The 20,650-nt window shown below is 41.9% G+C and overlaps 1 protein-coding gene across 2 annotated transcripts in view; it reads right to left on the bottom strand.

Moving 5' to 3' along the window:
- Positions 1-19,886, bottom strand: part of CAMKK1 (calcium/calmodulin dependent protein kinase kinase 1) — a 120,917-nt gene extending 101,031 nt beyond the window's left edge. For both annotated transcript variants that reach the window (XM_065418215.1, XM_065418214.1), the window contains exon 1: positions 19,419-19,886. In XM_065418215.1, the coding sequence (XP_065274287.1) occupies positions 19,419-19,886 (468 nt within the window). The remainder of the gene's footprint in view (positions 1-19,418) is intronic.
- Between the last annotated feature and the right edge of the window lie 764 nt (positions 19,887-20,650).

Raw genomic sequence — 20,650 nt, 5'->3', positions numbered from 1 at the left:
CATATGACAGAATGCGGGTAAAACACAGAGCAGGAGACATACAATTCTCCCTCAAGGAGTTCCGTCACAAATTTAATTACATTATTTTTTTTAATGAATGTCATCAGCATGGAAGCATGTCCTCTGGAATGGTGACCAAAGCATGAAGAGGCATACGAATGTTTAGCATTCGGGCATATAAATACCTTGCAATGCCGGCTACAAAAGTGCCATGCACATATCTGTTTTTACTTTCAGGTGACATTGTAAATAAGAAGCAGGCAGCATTATCTCTCGTAAATGTAAACAAACTTATTTCTCTTAGCGATTGGCTGCACAAGTAGGACTGAGTGGACTTGTAGGCTCTAAAGTTTTACATTGTTTTGCTTTTGAGTGCAGTTATGTAACAAAAAAATTTGTACATTTGTAAGTTGCGCTTTCACAATAAAGAGATTGCACTACGGTACTTGTATGAGGTAAACTGAAAAATACAATTTCTTTTGTTTATCATTATTACGGAGCAAATATTTATAATAAAAAATAATATCCACTTTGATTTCAATTACAACACAAAACATATATATGAAAATGTAGAAAAACATCCAAAATATTTAATAAATTTCAATTGGTATTCTATTGTTTAACTGTGCGATTAAAACTGCAATTAATCACGATTAAGCTTTTAAAATCACGATTACTTTTTTGAGTTCATCGCACGAGTTAACTGCGATTAATCGACAGCCCTAATATTCTTCCATTTGCCATGTTGCTTCAGCTCTGGGGTATATGAACAAACAAGAACATCCAACCGTAATTTCATTTTACTGGTTTCCAGGACAGCACTTGAAGGGGGGGGGGGGGGAATATGGGCTGTCAATGCAACACGCTGGATAAAATAAAAAGTAAAACTCTGTAATAAACTAGTTTATTATTATCTGAATGGCTTTTGTCACTAAGCAGGCTAAGTGTAATTGCAGCCCTTAGCTTGCATGCAGCAACCAGATACTTCTCGATACTGACTTGTGAGCCACATACACCTCTACCTCGATATAACGCTGTCCTCGGGAGCCAAAAAATCTTACCGCGTTATAGGTGAAATCGCGTTATATCGAACTTGCTTTGATCCACCGGAGTGCGCAGCCCTGCCCCCCCCCGGAGCACTGCTTTACCGCGTTATATCAAGTTGCGTTATATCGGGGTAGAGGTGTACATTATACCTCTCTAGATTCTAACAGAATTTAATACACAGCACTTTAGCTGACTAAACTTTAATAGAGCCAATAATTTATTGCTGTTGCACTGCATCCTAGCACTGGATACTGCCTACCACCTCTTTATTGCTCTCTGCTCTCACTAAGAGCTGGCCTTCATGGTAGTCTGCCTCCTTTTTCCTTTCCTTTAAATCTTAACAGGAGGTGGAGCTTCTTTCATGAAACTGAAGTAAAAGCCTGAAATTTCACCCCTAGAGAGAGAGTCAGTTCAACAAATGGGGCAGATACAGGGACAAGGCTTGCATCTTGATTTAAAAAAAAGAATGGAGTGGAAATAGGGTTGCCAATTTTGGTTTGACATATTCCTGGAGGCTTCATCACATGATGTGATCTTTAATTAAAGATTAATCTTTAATTCGTGGAGACTCCAGGACAATCCTGGAGGGTTGAAAACCCTAAGTGGAGACTCAAGGTGATTTACTGAGCTGCAGTACTTTAGCAGGAATCCTCCTACTGAGGTAGATTAAATGTGGTGGAGTGAGGGGAAATGTTTTTCTGCACTGAATGGACATATTTGGGGGCATTACTGCTACTGACATCTTCATATTTCAGGCACCCCTTCTGTGAAATATTATAAGCTCTGACATATCATTTGGCTTGCTCTTCTGGTTTGGCACAGAGTTATCTCCCCTGTATAAAAATATTACAGTCTTCTTCAGCAGTGGGCCACAGCAGCCTCCAATAACAACACTGTAGTAATAATAATTGCATTAATATAGCATTTTTCAAGAGAGGAGCTGAAATTGCTTTCCAAAATGTGGATAAATATTATGATCCCCATTTTAGAGATTGGGTAACTATGGAAACAAGAGAAATAAAGTGACTTGTCCAAGGACACATAAGTCAATGGCAGAGGCAGGAATTTAACTCTGGTCTCCTGCCGCCTAGTTCCCTGTTCTATTAAACCATGCTGCCTCCCACATGGTAAAATGGAGTGAAAATAAAAAGGTTTGCTTGTACCAGGTCTGCTAATAGCCCAAATGAGGCAGTGGCATCGATGGGAGAATGGGCACTCCAGTACCTACCAGTATGGCGCTAATGTTGCTGAAAGTCATATGTCTATACTGAAATGAGTATCTCATGTGTTAGAAGTGTTTGAGGCAGATTTAGTGGTTTGACGTGAGGGAAAGGTGGATAAGAACTAACATCTCTGAAGCTCAGGGGGCCTGGGAGGGGCCATCTGACAGCAGAAGGGAAGACAAAAGGAGATGTGTGTTAGTCCATGCAAGGATAATATTGGATTTCTGGAACAACTTCTAGCTGCTATAATTATAGTCATCGCATTCTGCTTACATTAATAAGGTTAATGCTTGTCTAAATAGACACCATTAGTTCTGCTCAACAGCAGCCAAAGTACAGCTAATGTAGTGGGTGCTCACAGATGTCATGTACAGCACAGCACCAGGAGTGCAGGTGGCCAGAAGACAAACATGTTTTCTCCAAACTCAATGGCAGTTTCCACTCCATATGTAACACTTTCCTTTAGCTGAGGCTGAGCCTCACAAATACTTCTGGATCAAGATTTAGGCCAGCAAGTGGTCCGCTGCAAAAAAGGACAAGCACATGGAAGAAATGCTGATGAGGCCTTACATTTTCAAAAGTGACTAGTGATTTTGGACGGCACAATTTTTGTGCACCCAGCTTGCAACTCCTTAAAGGAGCCTGATTTTCAGAAGACCTGGGTGCTCAGAACTTTGGAAAAAACTCAGGCCCTTCAAAGGTGTCTCAAGAAAGGCATCCAAAATCACTAGACACTACTGAAAACTTAAGCCTGGTGTCCTCACAAAATGCCATTTAAAAGCTACAGCTTTGCAGAGGGCCACTATAAGATATTCAAAGTAAGTCTTAAGAGTTGCATAGGACTCATGCTGACCCTCTGCACAGGGATGGATTCAGCCTCTCTGGTTGCTATGGAGCATCTGAAATGAAGACCAGGAAAACTTCAGTAATTCACATCCATTTATATTATTCAGTACTCATAACTTGGTGAGAGGAGGAGGGTTTAAGATAAAGGGTCAGCTCTGAGGACCTGTTTCTGATCTTATTTATAGACTTCAGTAGGGCTACTTCTAATTTACACCCATGTAAGTGAGAACAGAATCAGACCTAAACATGCAAATCATGCTTGAAAATGTTTTGGACAAATGTACAATGGTCACTAATAAAAAGCCATAGTATAGCAGCAGTTACACACACTGGGATCTGAGATATTGCTGATTTTCCCAGCATTCAGTATGTCTAAAGAAAACTGATTATCAATCACTGCAGCATCTTTCAATTTCAAATGGCCCCAGCATGCTGCTCATATTAAGATTATAGGACAAAATACCTATTCTGCGTGTAAAAGTGAAATGTTTCTAAATCTCTAGCATTTACAAAATATTTTTAACCTTCTTTGATTCAAGCTATGAATGCTGAATCGACCATGGCCGATGTAGGTAAAGAGAAAACACTCTGGATCCTATTCTGATTTCAGAGGGATTCGAGAAAGAGAGTGCACACAAAGGAAAGAAAATTGTACTTCAAGGGAGGGTTTAAGGTGGCTGGCCTGGCAAATAACACAATAGGCTAGATCCTCAGCTAGTGCAAATCAGAGTAGCTCCATTCATGTCAAAGAACCTGAAGTCAAATCAACAGGGACCTAAATTTTCAGAAGTGCCCTAATAGTTGTAGGTATCTCAATTTGTGGATGCCTTGGTCAATGGAGCTATCTGTGTCAATTAACACCACCTGAGGCCATGTCAGGGTTACAAGTCCTTTATGATCTGTAGTTTAGTAACAAATAGCCTTGCCCTCTGAAAATCAGGGCCCTTTAATGTGTCTAAAGTAGGGCACACACACAAAAAAGGAGACACCCAATCACTGGTCACTTTAGAAAGTCCAGATACTTTGGCTCCAGAGGTCACAAAGCCTTTGTGATCAAAGGGTGTTAGATGCCTACACACTTGTGTGCATCTTCAAGTGCCTTAATACCTTTATAAAACTGGCCATATGCCCCGAAATCAAATGCCTTTTTAAAAACACTTTTGTGGTATCCACTGATTGAGATAGATTTCACTACTGCCCGGGATTCCAAGTTAATTGCAAAATGAATGTAAAAATAAAGGATGTCTCTTAGACAAAGCTGACGAAGTTTTACATATGCAGAATGTTCAGTGAGCCTCATGAAAGGTCCTTCTATGATCAGAGCCTACACATTCCCCTCCTTTCCCCCTAACATAACCACAGCCAGCAAAATGTGTGTATTTATAAAGAGAAAGACTTTCTTCCAAGATAAATATTTTAAGCCTACAGTAGGGTGAGCTACTGTCAGAAGCATCGTCAATCTAAATGGCTATGCACTGTGTACTCTCAGACTCAATACTGAAGGAGATGCTTAATTTACTAGGCATGCTGGGGAAGTGAATACCACAGCATGCTTTTCTGAGAGAGAGAAATTGCAGGGGGGCAGTGAGAGGGCATAGAAACAGAACTTGCTTGGCTCTTCTAGACAAACCTCTTACCACTGCAGATGTAGGGAATGGAACAGATTCCTGAAGACCCCTGGGCTCTCACTGATGGAGTTTCACTCCATGTAATAAGGCAGGGTAGCTTTCATCTAAATTCTAATGATGGATGTGGGCGGGACTTCTGCTAATCCTGACCCCGAAGATTTCATTTTTGTGGAAGATAATTTCTCCAGCTGGATTAGATCCTTTTAGAAAGAATGTGTATTTAAAGTAGCCTGGACTCAAGGGACTATGCCTATTCTGAGTGTTTGGGGCACTGAGAGCTTCGATTCTTTAACAGAACCACTGTCTGCCCATAATGCCTTGCATCTGACTCAACCATTTTTCAAAAACTTCTTTCTATCCTTTATTCAACTTCACCACTTAGGAAGACTCTTGAGGGCTTTCTACCATTTCTGGGTCAGACTTTAACCTGCCCACTCACCCATGAGTGGACTGTGGAGAAGCGAGGTTAGTTTGAAAGGCTGTATGACCCTTTGAAGGAATCTTCACACCTGTGGGAAATTTTAGACTGACTTTTCTTTTTGAAAGTTTCCAGCAAATGCCCCACTAACAATGAAGCTTAACATTTATGACAGGATATTGCCAACAGCCTTCACCACTGAGAAAGTTAAACATGACTTGGATTCAGGAATTCCAACTCTGGTCTTCTTGGCTTTTGCGGGAGAGCCTACTGGGTTTCACACTGGTATATTGTTAGCTCTCACTCCTTAATCATGTGAGTGGGTTTAACTTCCTTTCTTCTAAAATATTAGTCACTGAAGCTAAATAGGTGTGAAGAAAATCAAAGAGATCTTTAATAGTCTGATTAAAAATCCTTTCCCCCTCTCACTAGCTCAACTTTCCTGACTGGTACGATGTCATTATTTCATTAGACACCATAAAGACCTCTAGGCTTGTTAGGGCCTGAATTTACAAGGTAAAAAAACCAAGCAGAAAAAAACCTTCCAATAACTGTTAAATAACAAAAACCAAAAACCAACCTTACAGGCTCTCTTTATCAGTCATGAAGAAACAAAAAAAGGGCACAAGGGCAATTCCTTCCCTCTCCCTTTTGCAGGTCACCTTAACATTTGCTGGCTGGCAGTTATTTAAACAAGGCCATTTCCAGTTGTATTATAATATGAGGAATGCTTAACCTCAACTGTTTCAGCAGTGATGTGAGTAAGACAGAGGTAGTATGTAAGGCCTTTACCATCACCACAGTACACTCTTTATAGAGTGGGTAATGTGTACTGTAGTTGTTGCTGTATGCTTCTTGTTACACATTCAGGTTATACAACTGTCCTGTACGTTCCATAAATATTTTCAGATACAGATGCCCACTATTTGAATTAAGGTGGCCCAATTCTGTTCAGATTTTGAGGCTTGGGGTTTATTATTTTCCTTCTCTTTTAGATATAGCTACCATTTAAAGGGGATGAATCATGTCTGTTTTAAACAAAGAAGCAAATAGTTCAGGGTCTCCCCACACAGTGAAAGAAGATGAAATCCATTGTTTTGTTTTAATGCAATGTCTTATTTTGTTCCCTCCTTGTTCAATTGGTTAAACATGTTTGTTTACATGCAAAGAGCGACCACATACTTTCAGCCAGAATGACATATTATTCAGAACAGCAGCAAATTCTCCCTTGAGAGAGTGCAGTGTGTGTATATATCTCCTTTATAGCAGGCTGCATCTGAACAAAAATTGCAGCTATCTATGCAGCAGCATGGGGAATTTCTCTCAATATAAAGGTATAGTACACAGAATATAAGGCATAACAGAGACAAACTGCTTACACTACGTAACCTAGCTCCTTACTTTAAATGTCTCACTCTATTTCCTTCCTATCGACTGTGACAGATCACACAAGACTGCCTCCTGCTCCTGCCCTCAAATTGTATTTACTTCCACTGTCCCTTCCTACCTTGTTTCCTGTGGAGGGGGTCGTCAGGAGAGCTGCCAGTTGAAGAAGCCTTGGCAGTGCAATACCATTTGAGCTGTGCTGCCAAGGAGGAGAGGGATGGGGAAGGATACTTGGCTGTACAGTAGATGGGTGAAGGGGGCTGATGCAGCGAGGCCCATCGGATAAAGCATTGAGCTAGCACTCAGGAAACCTGGGTTCTATTCCTGGCTTTGTCACTGGCCTTAGGTAAGTCACTTCCCTTCTCTGTGCCTCAGTTTCCCTATCAGTAAAATAGAGATAATGACATTCACTGGCTCTGCAAACTGCTCAGTGATCTACAAAGGAACAGAACTACATTATGGAAGGGAGAGAGGAAGACAGAATTTTATAGGCTGTTCAATTAATGCACCAAATATGTTGTGAAGCACCATGTGTTTGACTTTATGTTACAAAAATCAAAATAAATACATATATTTACTTTCTTTTTGCTTGCAGTGTGTCAGCTGGAAAAGTGGCAGACTCCACTTTATTAAATTGTTCTGCTACAGAAAAACAAGACAATTATATAGTTTATCAGGGAGAAATATCTGTCTTTGGGCCCAGTGTTCTTTAAAGATAGCATTTTAGATCCCTATTGATTCCATCATGCTAATGTGTTCACAATTGCTGATAAATCAGAACAGGAACTATAACATTATTAAGATCCTTTGTTGAAAGGCTGTCAGAGAATTAGAATGCTGTGTCTATTTGAATGGACAGTACTTGTTTTGTCTTAAAACAAGATGCTCTGTTTGTCATCATGCACGAGGCTCCCCCTTGGAGGGGGAAAAAAACAAAACAGCACCAGAGATCAGTGTTGATCAGAAATCAATGCCACAGAATCAAATATGGGAGTCCATATTCTAGGACCAACTCCAGAAGTCCAGTTATTACATCCCCATGTAAAAGATGGAGACACTGACAGGTTGTGTGACTTGCCTGAGTTGCACAGTGAGACTGTGTCAGAACAGAACGAGGACCAGAACCCAGATTTCATGACTTCCAGTTCTGTGTATTAGCCACAGGAGCTGTCCATAAATTAAGAAGGGGGTGGGAGGGTCCTTTAATTTTGCATGTTTGTTAAAATATTTCAAGGGGTGGGTGGAAGCTGAAAAATATGCACCTTACTTCTAGTATGAATTTATCAGTGAGGGTAACTAACTATAGAAACAACTTACCAAAGGTCATGATGGACTCTACATCACAGGAAATTTTAAAATCAAGATTCGATGTTTTTCTAAAAGATATGCTCTAGTTTAATACAGTTGTTGGGACTTGAAGCAGGAATTAATTCGGGGAAGTTCTATGGCCTTCTTTGTGTTATGCAGGAGGTCAGACTAAACGATAACAATGGTCACTTCTGGCCTTAAAAGGTACTAATCTCTGTTCTCGGAGTGATGCTCCAAAATAATATTATTAAACAAAAATTCAGAGCTAATAAGTAGGTTAAATATTAGTTAAGCAGGGTAAATACGGAGGTAGCATATTATTAATTGTGTTTATTACAGCAGTGTTTAAGGACCGAGCACAAGTGGGCCCCATTGTGCGAGGCACTGTAAAAAACACAGTAAGAAACAGTCTCTGCCTCAAAGAACTTACAATCTAACTAGACAAGACAGACACAGGGCGGGGGAAGGGCTAACACACACAAGCAGAATGAACTATATGGTGGTGACAAATGTCAGGTTAATTCTTTTTTTTTAGGGGGATGGTAGCTGGGAGTGGATAAACTAAATGGAAATAAAAGAGAAGGGAGTGGGGACTCTGAAGAAAAGAGGGCGAGGGGGACCAGGCAGGGGAGAAGAGCTAAAAGAGGGGCAAGTGTGATAGATCCTTATTACATTCAGCTAGCTTTGAGAACTCCATATGAGGAGCACAGAACAGAGACAGAAATGCTAAAAGACAAGGACGTATGAAGAAAAGCAGACAGCTCTGGAAAGTTCCAGGAGCACAAGACTTGCCATGCTGTATCAGACCAATGGTCCACCCAGTTCAGTATTCTCTCTCTCACAGATCTCTGCATTAGATGCTTCAAAACAACTGAACAAATAATTAATGGCCTGATCTTGCAAGGTGGTGAGTGCACTCTACTGCTGTTGCAATCTAAATGAAAGAGGATGAAGAAGCTGTTAATTCCCAAGGCTGGACTTTGGAAACAGACTGTGGGAAAGTAGATAGCAGATCCTTAAAGGTTTCAGAGTGGTAGCTGTGTTAGTCTGTATCAGCAAAAAGAACGAGGAGTACTTGTGGCACCTTAGAGACTAACAAATTTATTTGGGCATAAGCTTTCGTGGGCTAAAACCCACTTCATCAGATGCACGGAGTGGAAAATACAGGAGCAGGTATAAATATACAGAGAACATGAAAAGATGGGGGTTGCCATACCAATTCTAACGAGACAAATCAATTATTATCAGCAGGAGAAAAAAAACTTTTGTAGTGATAATCAGGATGGCCCATTTCAAATAGTTGACAAGAAGGTGTGAGTAACAGTAGGGGGGAAAATTAGCATGGTGAATTAGTTTTTAATTTGTGTAATGACCCATCCACTCCCAGTCTTTATTCAAGCCTAATTTAATGGTGTCCAGTTTACAAATTAATTACAGTTCTGCAGTTTCTCATGGGAGTCTTTGAAGTTTTGTTGTTGAAGAATTGCGACTTTTAGGTCTGTAATTGAGTGTCCAGGGAGGTTGAAGTGTTCTCCGACTGGTTTTTGAATGTTATAATTCTTGACGTCTGATTTGTGTCCATTTATTCTTTTGCGTAGAGACTGTTCGGTTTGGCCAATGTACATGGCAGAGGGGCATTGCTGGCACATGATGGCATCTATCACATTGGTAGATGTGCAGGTGAACGAGTCCCTGATGGTATGGCTGATGTGGTTAGGTCCTATGATGGTGTCCCTTTAATAGATATGTAGACAGAGTTGGCAACGGGCTTTGTTGCAAGGATAGGTTCCTGGGTTAGTGTTTTTGTTCAGTGGTGTGTGGTTGCTGGTGAGTATTTGCTTCAGGTTGGGGGGCTGTCTGTAAGCGAGGACTGGTCTGTCTCCCAAGGTCTGTGAGAGTGAGGGATCATCTTTCAGGATAGGTTGTAGATCCTTGATGATGCGCTGGAGAGGTTTTAGTTGGGGGCTGAAGGTGACGGCTAGTGGCGTTCTGTTACTTTCTTTGTTGGGCCTGTCCTGTAGTAGGTGACTTCTGGGTACTCTTCTGCCTCTGTCAATCTGTTTCTTCACTTCAGCAGGTGGGTATTGCAGTTTTAAGAACGCTTGATAGCGATCTTGTAGGTGTTTGTCTCTGTCTGAGGGATTGGAGCAAATGCAGTTGTATCTTAGAGCTTGGCTGTAGACAATGGATCGTGTGATGTGGTCTGGATGAAAGCTGGAGGCATGTAGGCAAGTATAGCAGTCAGTAGATTTCAGGTATTGGGTGGTGTTTATGTGACCGTCACTTATTAGCACTGTAGTGTCCAGGAAGTGGATCTCTTGTGTGGACTGGTCCAGGCTGAGGTTGATGGTGGAATGGAAATTGCTGAAATCCTGGTGGAATTCCTCAAGGGCTTCTTTTCCATGGGTCCAGATGATGAAGATGTCATCAATGTAGCGCAAGTAGAGTAGGGGTGTTAGGGGACGAGAGCTGAGGAAGCGTTGTTCTAAGTCAGCCATAAAAATGTTGGCATACTGTGGGGCCATGCGGGTACCCATAGCAGTGCCGCTGACATGCAGGTACCCATAGCGGCACTGCTATGGGTACCCGCATGGCCCCACAGTTCACTTGCACATTTACCAATGTGATATATGCCATCATGTGCCAGCAATGCCCCTCTGCCATGTACATTGGCCAAACCAGACAGTCTCTACGCAAAAGAATAAATGGACACAAATCAGACGTCAAGAATTATAACATTCAAAAACCAGTCGGAGAACACTTCAACCTCCCTGGACACTCAGTTACAGACCTAAAAGTTGCAATTCTGCAGATCCTTAAAGACAGTCTCTCAGCCTATTGGAGTACAGCAGCAGCAGCAAGAGCACTGAGAACCGAGAAAGAACAACCACTTACCTGGTCTCATGCTCTCTGCTTCTGTTAAGCATGTGCTGTATGGCCTTACACTTATACACACTACGCTGCCTGAGCAACAAAGAGATAGGGACAACTTAATCAGTGATCCCAGGGGATGGATAGGACAGGCAGGCTCTGGGGATGGTGAATTCAAACACCCAGGGAGAGGAGAGAGAAAGTGCGTGAGTGTGAGAATGTCAGACAGAGCAAGAGAGAAAAGGACAATTTAATCAGTCAGGAGAGTCTGGGGGAAAGAAAGGGTGATCCAATTAACCATACTAGGTAGTTGGGGGAAGAAAGAGTCGGATTAGCAAATGGAGAAAGGGGTCTTTTGCTTTCACCAGCTGCCTATAATTTTTTTCTTTTCTTTTTTGGCGGGGGGAGGAGAATGAGTGGTGTATTTTCAAATACAGTACTCCAGCATGGTATTTTAGAGTTCTTACATTTTCTTTTTCATTTGTAATATCTCTGCCGTTTTATGTAAGACAAGTCACATCAGATATGGCGATAAGGAGATTTAAAGTCAGTCTGTAATGAGATTTTTCAGAGAGACAAGCTCCCATCTCCAATTTTTTGTAAATACAGACACCAGAGTCCCATCCTGACAGTAAACCAGATTTCAGTGCTAACAGCATAGCCAAAGGAGGAATCTGGCAAAGTCAGCATAAAAATCTATTGTGACAGAATGTACTCTTGGGTCCACACCCTACACACTGCTGTAATAATCTTTCTACAAGTATGTCTTGTGAGGTATCATCTGAAAACTCATAATTTGCTAGTCAATGTTGTTCTGATAAAATATGTGTGGCAGCATTGTATGTGAAGTTATAAGATTTCCCTGTATAATGCTATTAACACATGTTCCATACCATAGCAGAAGTTGACAAACAGGACCATTTCAAACAAAGGAATGTGTGCTCTGCTTAATTTGCATTTAAGCAGTAAACAGTCATCAAGCAGGAAGGGTAGAAAAAGAAACTCAAACAGGTTAGGGAACATCCTTCTCCACTTTTTGTCTCCAGAATCTCAGCTGGAAATGTTTTCCAAGAAGGGACTGACCATACAAAAAGGAGGGACAAATACCCCAACACACCCATCCTCTCTCTTTCTCTGTGTCCATTAATTCACTGCACCACAAGGGACAAAGAAAGCAGCCATTGAACTTGAAAAGGGGTCCTGACCTAAGAAGTTTGGTCAGTAAAATTGCTGAGAGCATGTGGTGAGAAAAACTTTGCTTTGAATTTAACTTAGTTTGTTAATTTAGGAACCAGTTGCTTTTTATCTTGATTTTTCTTGTAATCATCTCTCACTTTTAGGCTTCATTACTTGTACTCACTTAAATTCTCTCTCTTTGTAGTTAATAAACTTGTTTTATCTAATCCAGTATGTTTAAATTGAAGTGTCTGTGAAACTCCATTTGGGGTAACAAAATGTGTGCATATTATTTCTATTAAACAAATACAAATTCATATAAAGTCTGTATTGTCCAGGAGAAGGCTGGGCAATATAAGACATACATTCTGGGGGGGAAAGGGGAGAATCTAAGACAGAGTGTGTTGGGGTCACCCTGCAGTATAACCAAGGCTGGTAAGAGCCAAGGCTGGAGGGCAGCACACACATACTGACACAGCTGGGAGTGACTTTCAAGCTGGAGGCTGTCTGGGAGCAGTCCAGACTGGAGGCGACAGCAGCAAAGCATTGTAAAGGGCACCCCAGGTTAGAGGGCAGGGGTGACACAGCTACTCATTAGTCTGGATTGTACCCTGGGTATGTTATAGCTATCCCCTCATCATCTTGTATATAATGAAGAGGAAGCTGCGAGCTGTATATACAGACAGCTCATACTGAAGGAGACAGTGCAGTCCAGTGGATAGAACACTGGACTCTGTGTTAGGCGACCTATGTTCTAATCCTAGCTCTGCAATGACTTGTTATGGACCTTAGTACTAAAACTCTTTGTGCTTCAGTTGAAGATCACGTTACTCCTTTTTTTAAGGCATTTTGAGATCTATGGATCAAAAGCAAGTAATCTCATTAGTAATATTAATCAATCTTAAAGGAATTACACAGTAAGTGTACTACAGAGTTAGGGCAAGAACACATGCAACGGGTCCTCCTGGCCACAGTTCAAGAACTAGCCCCTCTCCTGAAAGGAGATTTCCACGCAGCTTTCTAGGCAAGGAACAGCAACCCCCAAAGGACTAGCAGAATCTCTATAGGTGTATGGCAGGCTCTTCTATAATACATCAGAGATCCACAATAGATAGACCTATCAGATCATCCCATCCATCTACCTGCAGCACATTCTTTAGTGTTTTTTTGAGATTAGTTTTAAACATAGGAACTATGGTGGCAAAGCACTGAACTGTTGCAACTCCTGGAATAATGATTGATGAAAGCATAGCCAATACCGGATCGGAAATTCTGATACATCCCAGGGTGTAGCTGGACAATCCATCTTGGTTTCTGATTGATGTAGACTATCCCTGCATATCTGACAAAGTGCGGATGTTCATGGATTTAATCTTCATTTTTGCAAAGACTATAATTTACCTTGGGTAATGACTGCTAGCTCTGAATGATGGATGCACTGTCTCTAGAAAGACATTGACTGATGATGCCAAACAGTCATTGCAAGGAGAAAGGAGCAGTTTTAAAGGTGCTTTAACACATGCAGGTCACCAACTCCTCCAGTACAAATGTGTCCCACAGGACTCACCAGGAAAGGACTTGAACGATCATCTGCACTGAAACCTGGCAGTTACTCAACTACTGGAGAAGCAAGTCTGTGAGCCTGCCCTATTGGCCTCTCAGCTCACAAAGGAACTGTTTACCAAAGCTTCCTTAGGGATCTGTATAAAAAGCAGCACAGCATGATCATAATTATCACCACAGTCCCATTTCATCCCCGGCAGGATAAAAGCCTCAATGTGGCGTCAACCAAGACACTTGGAATGTCCCCCCTCCCTGCCCATAACTCCACTCTGCCAAGTCACTACTCTCTCTTCATTCAAATCCACCCTGACTCTCTTCTGCAGTGAAGCATACAAGAAGCAAGTGAACAGATAATAGTGTAAGCTTTAAACAAATTCCTATTCATCCTGGGGGCTTCCTCATACATCTTTGTCAACCATACTATCTTGTTTTGACTGCAAGTATGCTGGAAGAGGAACTGTCTGTATTGTGTCCTGTACAGATCTGAGCTCACTGTCCATGCTTAACAAATGATAAACAACATAGTGGTAGTTGTGCAAAAGATACCATTGCATCACTCCATTTATTCATTCTCACCTCTCCTTGTGATACCAAATATCTCTGAGCTTCACTAGTCAGTGATTAGCCTCTGCTCTACATTCTCTGTAATTGCCCATATTTCCCCTCTGCCTGCCATTGCTTACAGAACAGCGTCATCAGTCCTGTTTTCTGTAATAAAAAGCAACCACCTTCACGGCTTACTTTTCAGTACCACTGTCCAGTAAAGTTCTATTTGAGTCAGCCTCCATTTCTCTTTTTGGCCCATCTCCCTAGTTGGAAATAGCATGTATAACAACCCCACAGGATGGCTCATCAGTACAGATAGGGCCCAGTCTCTTCCGCACAGTTCTCCACCAAGTGAGCTAAAGGAGTTATTCCATTAGTCAGCAGCAGCCTCTTATCCTCTATCTTAATCAGTGCATGGGTTGGCCAGAGAGGAAGAATAGTCTTATGATAAAGGACTTGTTGGGGACTTGGGATATATGGGTTCAGTTCCTAGCTGTGGCTCTTCCTGTGTGACCTTTGGAAAGCCACTTCTCCTCCCAGTGCCTCAGTTTCCCATCACATCCCTTTGTGTGTCATGTCTATTTAAACTGTAAGCTCTTTGGGGCAGAGATGCTGTCCTATCTGTCTAAACAGCACTCAACACAATTGCATCCCAATGTTGGTTGGGACTGCTAGATGCTACTATAATACAATTGAGCAATAATAATACTAATGTGAGGTTGTATTTTAAAATTCCACATGAGTAAATACAATTTTTGGTGTAAGTATAGTACTGGTGTCTTAAAATTCCTAGTGCCAAGATGGAGGCCAAGCTTTCAAAATCTGACCCAGAGCCTACTGTCCCTGCATGTTTCCCTCTCATTTCAGTTTGTAATGTCTCACTGAAGCACAATTATCCTGGACACTTCCTAGAAGAGTACTAGCAGGAGGCGTTATTTCAGTGGTCGACTCATACAGATGCCATAAAAGATTAGCCTCCATGGGGAAAAAAAAGTATTTTCTGGACAGATAACCGTGCTGACCTTAAACACACTGACGTACTAAGGAATGTGTATTCCACAAACATGACCAACACCTACAGTTTGCTCCCAGGAAACCAAGTATCTGTGAGCATGTGGACGCAAGCCCTCAACCTGCCTCTAAATTTACCCCTAAATGCTTATGAGAATCAAAGCTCAGGGGGAAAAACCAACAAATCCATAGGAACTTTTCTCCCCAAGGTAACTCTGCCCCTCCCTCACAAAGACTGCAGATCCCTATCCATGAGCCTAGAGCACCTTCTCATCTCAGTTCACACAGATTGGCACACCCAGCTCCCCAGGGTACAACTAAATACCTAGGTATACAGATAAGAATGAACCCTGCTTGTGTGGCACAATCAACTACAGAAAGATTTGTTCATCCTTGCTTTTTGAAAATGATTGTCTGAAGCAAGTGGGGTTATGTTGGATGTAAATCAGGGCAGAAGTGGCCTGGAAAGCGAACAGGAAGATACCATTATTTGAATTACGGTAGTGCCTGGGGAGCCCTGATCACAGCTGGGGCCCATTGTGCTAGGTACTGTACAAATACAGAAAGAAACAGATGAAAACCTCTGGGTGCACATACCCATACCCACACTCTATACTGAACAAATGAAGGATTCTAGAGGAGTGCTGGAGGGGAAAAGCCTGTACTGCAAAATATACAGATAATAAAAACCATAACCAAAGTCTGCAAGATTGGGCCTATAGATTTCCAGGCTACCCTTAAAACCTGAACCATAATATTGTTGTCTTTAAAAATATCACAAGGTCCCTCTGACTTAGACTCCCTGCCAATGTATCCCTTCACCTCTTCCTGTTGCAGTGACACTCCATTAATATGAATGATGCTTTCCACAGAATGCAGCTTTGTTAAGTATTTCAGTCATGGTGTAGCAGGGCTCTTAATAGCTACGTTAAACTGACCATTAAAAATGCAGCACTGCACAATAAAAACTGCTACTGGAGCAGAGAAATGAAGGTCTCTGCATTTGCATTTCAAACCAAGCTTCTTTTTGAAAGCAACATCTACTGATTAAGATATTGATTTTATATATGAGGGTTGTGATTCTTTTGAATTTCCCTGCAGATTGGAACTTGTTATAAATATATTCCACTGCACTTACCTTGAAACAAATTTCATTCCCAGCACTGTAAAAATCACTGCAGAATTACAGCACTGACATATAGAAGTCAAGTAAGTTTTCTGAAATTTGTTCTGAACCTCCATTAAAGCATATTACTGGGGCTAAAGAATACTGCAGACACCTATAGTTCGTTATATTCATATATTCTCTTTTATTAGTGCTAGAGTGCAATGAATTCCTATCTCACTGCTCAGTGACTCACAAAGGTCCGCCACTCCAAAAAATACAACAGAACAATAGTTTAGAAGTAATAATAATTTGTGCTTTTACAGTATCTTTCACCTGAGGATCAAAATGGGATTTACAAAGGGAGTAAGCAGAATTATATCCATTCTTCAGATGGGGAAAATTAAACCACAGGAAGGCTAAGTGACTTTGCCCACGGTCATTCGGTAACTAAGTGGTAGAGTTTGGATTAGAACCCAGAGTTTTGACTTCCAGGCTCATGCTCTAGCTATTAAACGATGTAGCCTCCATAACACAGAGCTATCCTCTGCCCTCAGCTACACCTCACTGACTGCAGCAGGGTGGCATGGGTGTAAGAGGTTAGTAGTTATCCCATAAGGATAAGCTGTGGGCAGTACCTTAAAACCTTTAGTTACGCATCCAATAGTTTAGATGTTCATCTGACTCTCTGAACCTTTTGATATTACCCATCCCTTTAGGAAGGCCTTGGCTCTTCCTTCCAACAGACCCTGAATCCCCCTATCTTTACTGAGTCACTCATCTTCCCCTCCTCACCTTCACTGTCAAGTCGTTCCTGTGGACTGGCCATGCAACCTCTCTCATCTCTGATGACCACCACCGAAACCCTTCCTGTGGAGCAAACAATTCAGACACCACAAAATGCACCTCGCCCCACTGAACCCCCCAAGCTATTGAAGTCTCCCACACTAAGGGAGGCAAGTACATGAGAAGACTATGAAACTGGAGAACTGGGGCCCACCTGAAAGGCTACTGTGTTCCTCCATCTAGCTGCTGCTTCCAGAGGGAAAGGAGATTTGGCGGCAATAATGGTGTGGAAACTGCCATGGAACCTCTCTCTTCCAGCAACCGCTTGAGTGACCAGATTGTGCTGAGGGTTCTCAGTACAGGTGATGGAGGGGGAAAAAGATTCCCCATTCCAGCTGTTCTATGCCTCCTACTGCAACCTCAGGGCTGGAGCAGCAACCCCTCTATGTAGGACAAGGCTATCAGATATTGTGTAGTCACAGACTCCCCACTCCATCACCACTTGCACCTACTCCTATCCACCTTCAACTCCATCCTCCTTCCCCCAGCCACAGAGGAATCTCCAAGGAGCATTACACTGCGATGAGCTGGGGATCCTCACCCCCCCCCCCCCATGTACACTCCCCAAATCCTGCTTCCACTCTACTACATGCAGAGGGACAGTTCTGGTCTTTGCAGTCAGGGACCTTCAACTCCCATGCAGGGGAAGGGCAGGAGGTGCCACTAAATTCTTACTATCTAATGATGAAAGATGAAACCTCACCATGAAACCACTGGTCACTGAACTGTATTGGCTTGGCAGCTATCTTTCTGTAAAGAGTAGAGAAAGGAGGAAGGAAAGAAACAGGAAGCAAAAGAGGAAGAGAAACATGGGGAAACAGGCATGTGGCCAGAATGAAATATTCATGGAGGAGCCAGATTCTTGAGTGCTGAGCATCTACACGTAGGGATAGATGTTCAAAAAAACTCAGCTCCCATTTAGGCACCAAAATAAGTGACCAAATGGGAGCTGAGTAGGGCTGGCCAGAAAACAAGAATTCTGTTTTGCAAAAATATTTGAGATTTCAGAATTTGTTTTTGTTCTGCATCAGAACAAAACAAAGCCCTTTCACAAAGGGCATTCACCAGAGACGTGGAAGACCCAGATTCAACCTCATTAAGAGCAGGGACTTGAACTTGGGTCTCCCCAGCTCCTGAGCTATTGGCTACTTTAGCCTGGGGTCTCTCTCTCTCTAAATTTTATCCTGGATCTAAGACACCTTCCTGACAAAAGCTTTGTCAAAACCAATAAATTTCCCCCAAAGGTTTTGGTTTTGATGAATCAGCATTTTCCAATGAAAAAAATCCTCACCAGCTCTAGAGATGAGCTCTTTGGAAATCTGGCCTTAAGAGAACTACCAATGGCCTTATGTATCCTGGAATCTCACACATTAGAGAAGGAAAAGATTGGTACATCTTTGCCTCCCTCCAGTCAGGATTGTTTTCCAGTACTCTGTTCAGAATAGCTTTATATGGTACGAGTGAAGTTGTAAGTGCTATTCTGAGAGCGGGTTACACAGCCTACAAAAGGAATACAGGCCTTTCATTATGCAGAGCTTTCAAAGAAAACCCTATCAAAGTTTCAACATTGTCTGTGAGCACTTCCTGTATTATTCAAGCGCTGTACAGCTTGTGTTATCACCGTGGACTGCTGCATGCCTTATTTTATTCAGTGAGCTCTGAGGTGTGAAATAGGACTGTGTAATCTGCACATTCACAAAGCTGTTTGGTGGGGCTCTGTGGGAGTCCATGCAATCCTGGAAACACTGTCTGAGGAATTTAGCTTCTACCTGAGGAATTATTTTTGAAAGTCAATAAAAATGTAAAAATCAGGAGAGGGAGATCACAATATATTTACACTTCACATGAAATTAAATCATGTCTCCAATAACCACAACCTCATTCACGTGGCATGATGGGAAATGCCTGATCTCCACATGCGTAAACCCATAAAATAATCATGGCAAAGCTGCCACAGCAGATAAACTTCTTGAGGGCCCATGCGGTAAAAAAACCCAAGGAAATCCATTTGAAACCAGCCTTACCTCTACTCATTAAAAAAAATTATGGGATACCAAATTTAGCCTACCATGCTGCTGCTTCTACTATTCAACTGGAATAGTTATAAGGAAGGCATTAACTTCAATGGGACAACTCATGTGCTGGGCACATGCTTACGTAGCTTACTGAATCATGACCTAGATGATCAGATGGTCCATTTACAATAGAAGTAAAGACTGCTTCAAGTGTTGAAGGCACAGACATATACAAGTTGCTTAACTATGTTACAACCTATGCTACAAGTTGCTTATAATCATAGCTTATTATTGTTTTTAGGCATTTATGCATAAGTTAAATTTAGCGCCTCTGAAACTATTGGCTTTGGAGGCTAAAGTTTCCTATCAGCAGGCAGAAAAGACAGCATCATACCTTGGCATCATCATTACAGCAGAGAAGAAACCTACCTCAGAATCTGAGATGGCGATCCGGTTGGACTCTATCGTTGGTCTCCTCACTATACGTGGTGAGATATGTGTTAAAGGTCCTGTTGCATAAGGACCATAGCCTGGAGCATTGGTAGAAGCCAGGTAGCTTCCTGTAGGTCTTTCTTGAAGAGACAACTTTCTGCTGGATAGAACAGGCCTAGTGGGAGCTTTCTTTGGAACATTCATCTGATTAACATCCTCTGGGTCTTGTGAAGGTAAAGATTCATTTGTTACCATGTCACTATGGACCCCATTCCTCTGCATGTCTGCTACACTGTCAGAAAAGACTGTGTCATTCTCTTCTATTGCTTCTTGAACATTTTGGTCATCTATATTAGGCCCAACAGCAACATCTATGGCTGCTACTCTCTCTGCCAGGTCAGTCTGAGTGTCTTTGCAGCATGTATCTGCACCTTCATCAGCGGTGTCGGCTGGAGAATCTCCCATAACTGTGTGTGACTCTCAAGATCTCAGATGACACTGCAGACAGCTGTGGTCTTAGGGCTCACGGAAAACATGTGGCATGAAGGATTTTCTCCACATGGATCTCTAGAAGGAAACACAATGAAAGATTACTGAGTGATAGCGTCAGCTAAGCAAGGATGTAGCCAAAACCTCCAGTAGCAGGCATGTGAAAAAGATTCGAAGAAAATGAAGGCAGAATGTCAGCAGGGAGCTATAAGTTAAAAACATCCAGAAGGAAAAGCAAAACCAATCAACAAACTAGTTACAAAACATTTACAAGTGATAAGGGCAGAATTTCATCAGCTGATCTGGAAGTCAGCTAAAAGATACTTCTGCTTTTCATATCTAGATCAACAGATAGTGTTAGTTTCTAATACTGGAAGGAGGAAATTAGTACAGCCTCTTAAAAGAATAATGACAGGGATGAAAAGCCAAATATCTGATCTTGTTTTAAATCACATTTATAGGTACAGCATGTCACAATTTCAGGGCAACTGCACCAGTATTTCCTCCTGTGTGGTCTGTGAGAGCACCCTTTTAAAGATTTCTGGTTCCCAGCCGTCGCCTCTCCTGGAGGGAGACCCATGTCTCTCTCTCTTCTGACAGAGATTTTTAAGGCGGCAGTGCTCTCAGATCTACACTCTGATATCCCCCACAGGCCAGCACCTGTGCTTTGCTTTCTCTCCATGGACTTTGAACAGTGTATTGCCAGCAGTTACAAGTTACCACATAGTTCCTTCTAAGCA

The sequence above is a fragment of the Emys orbicularis genome, chromosome 17 (assembly GCF_028017835.1).
Source record: "Emys orbicularis isolate rEmyOrb1 chromosome 17, rEmyOrb1.hap1, whole genome shotgun sequence".
NCBI classification, from domain to species: domain Eukaryota; kingdom Metazoa; phylum Chordata; order Testudines; family Emydidae; genus Emys; species Emys orbicularis.
Note: the sequence above shows the minus strand (reverse complement) of the source record. Positions and strands in the feature narration are given on the sequence as shown.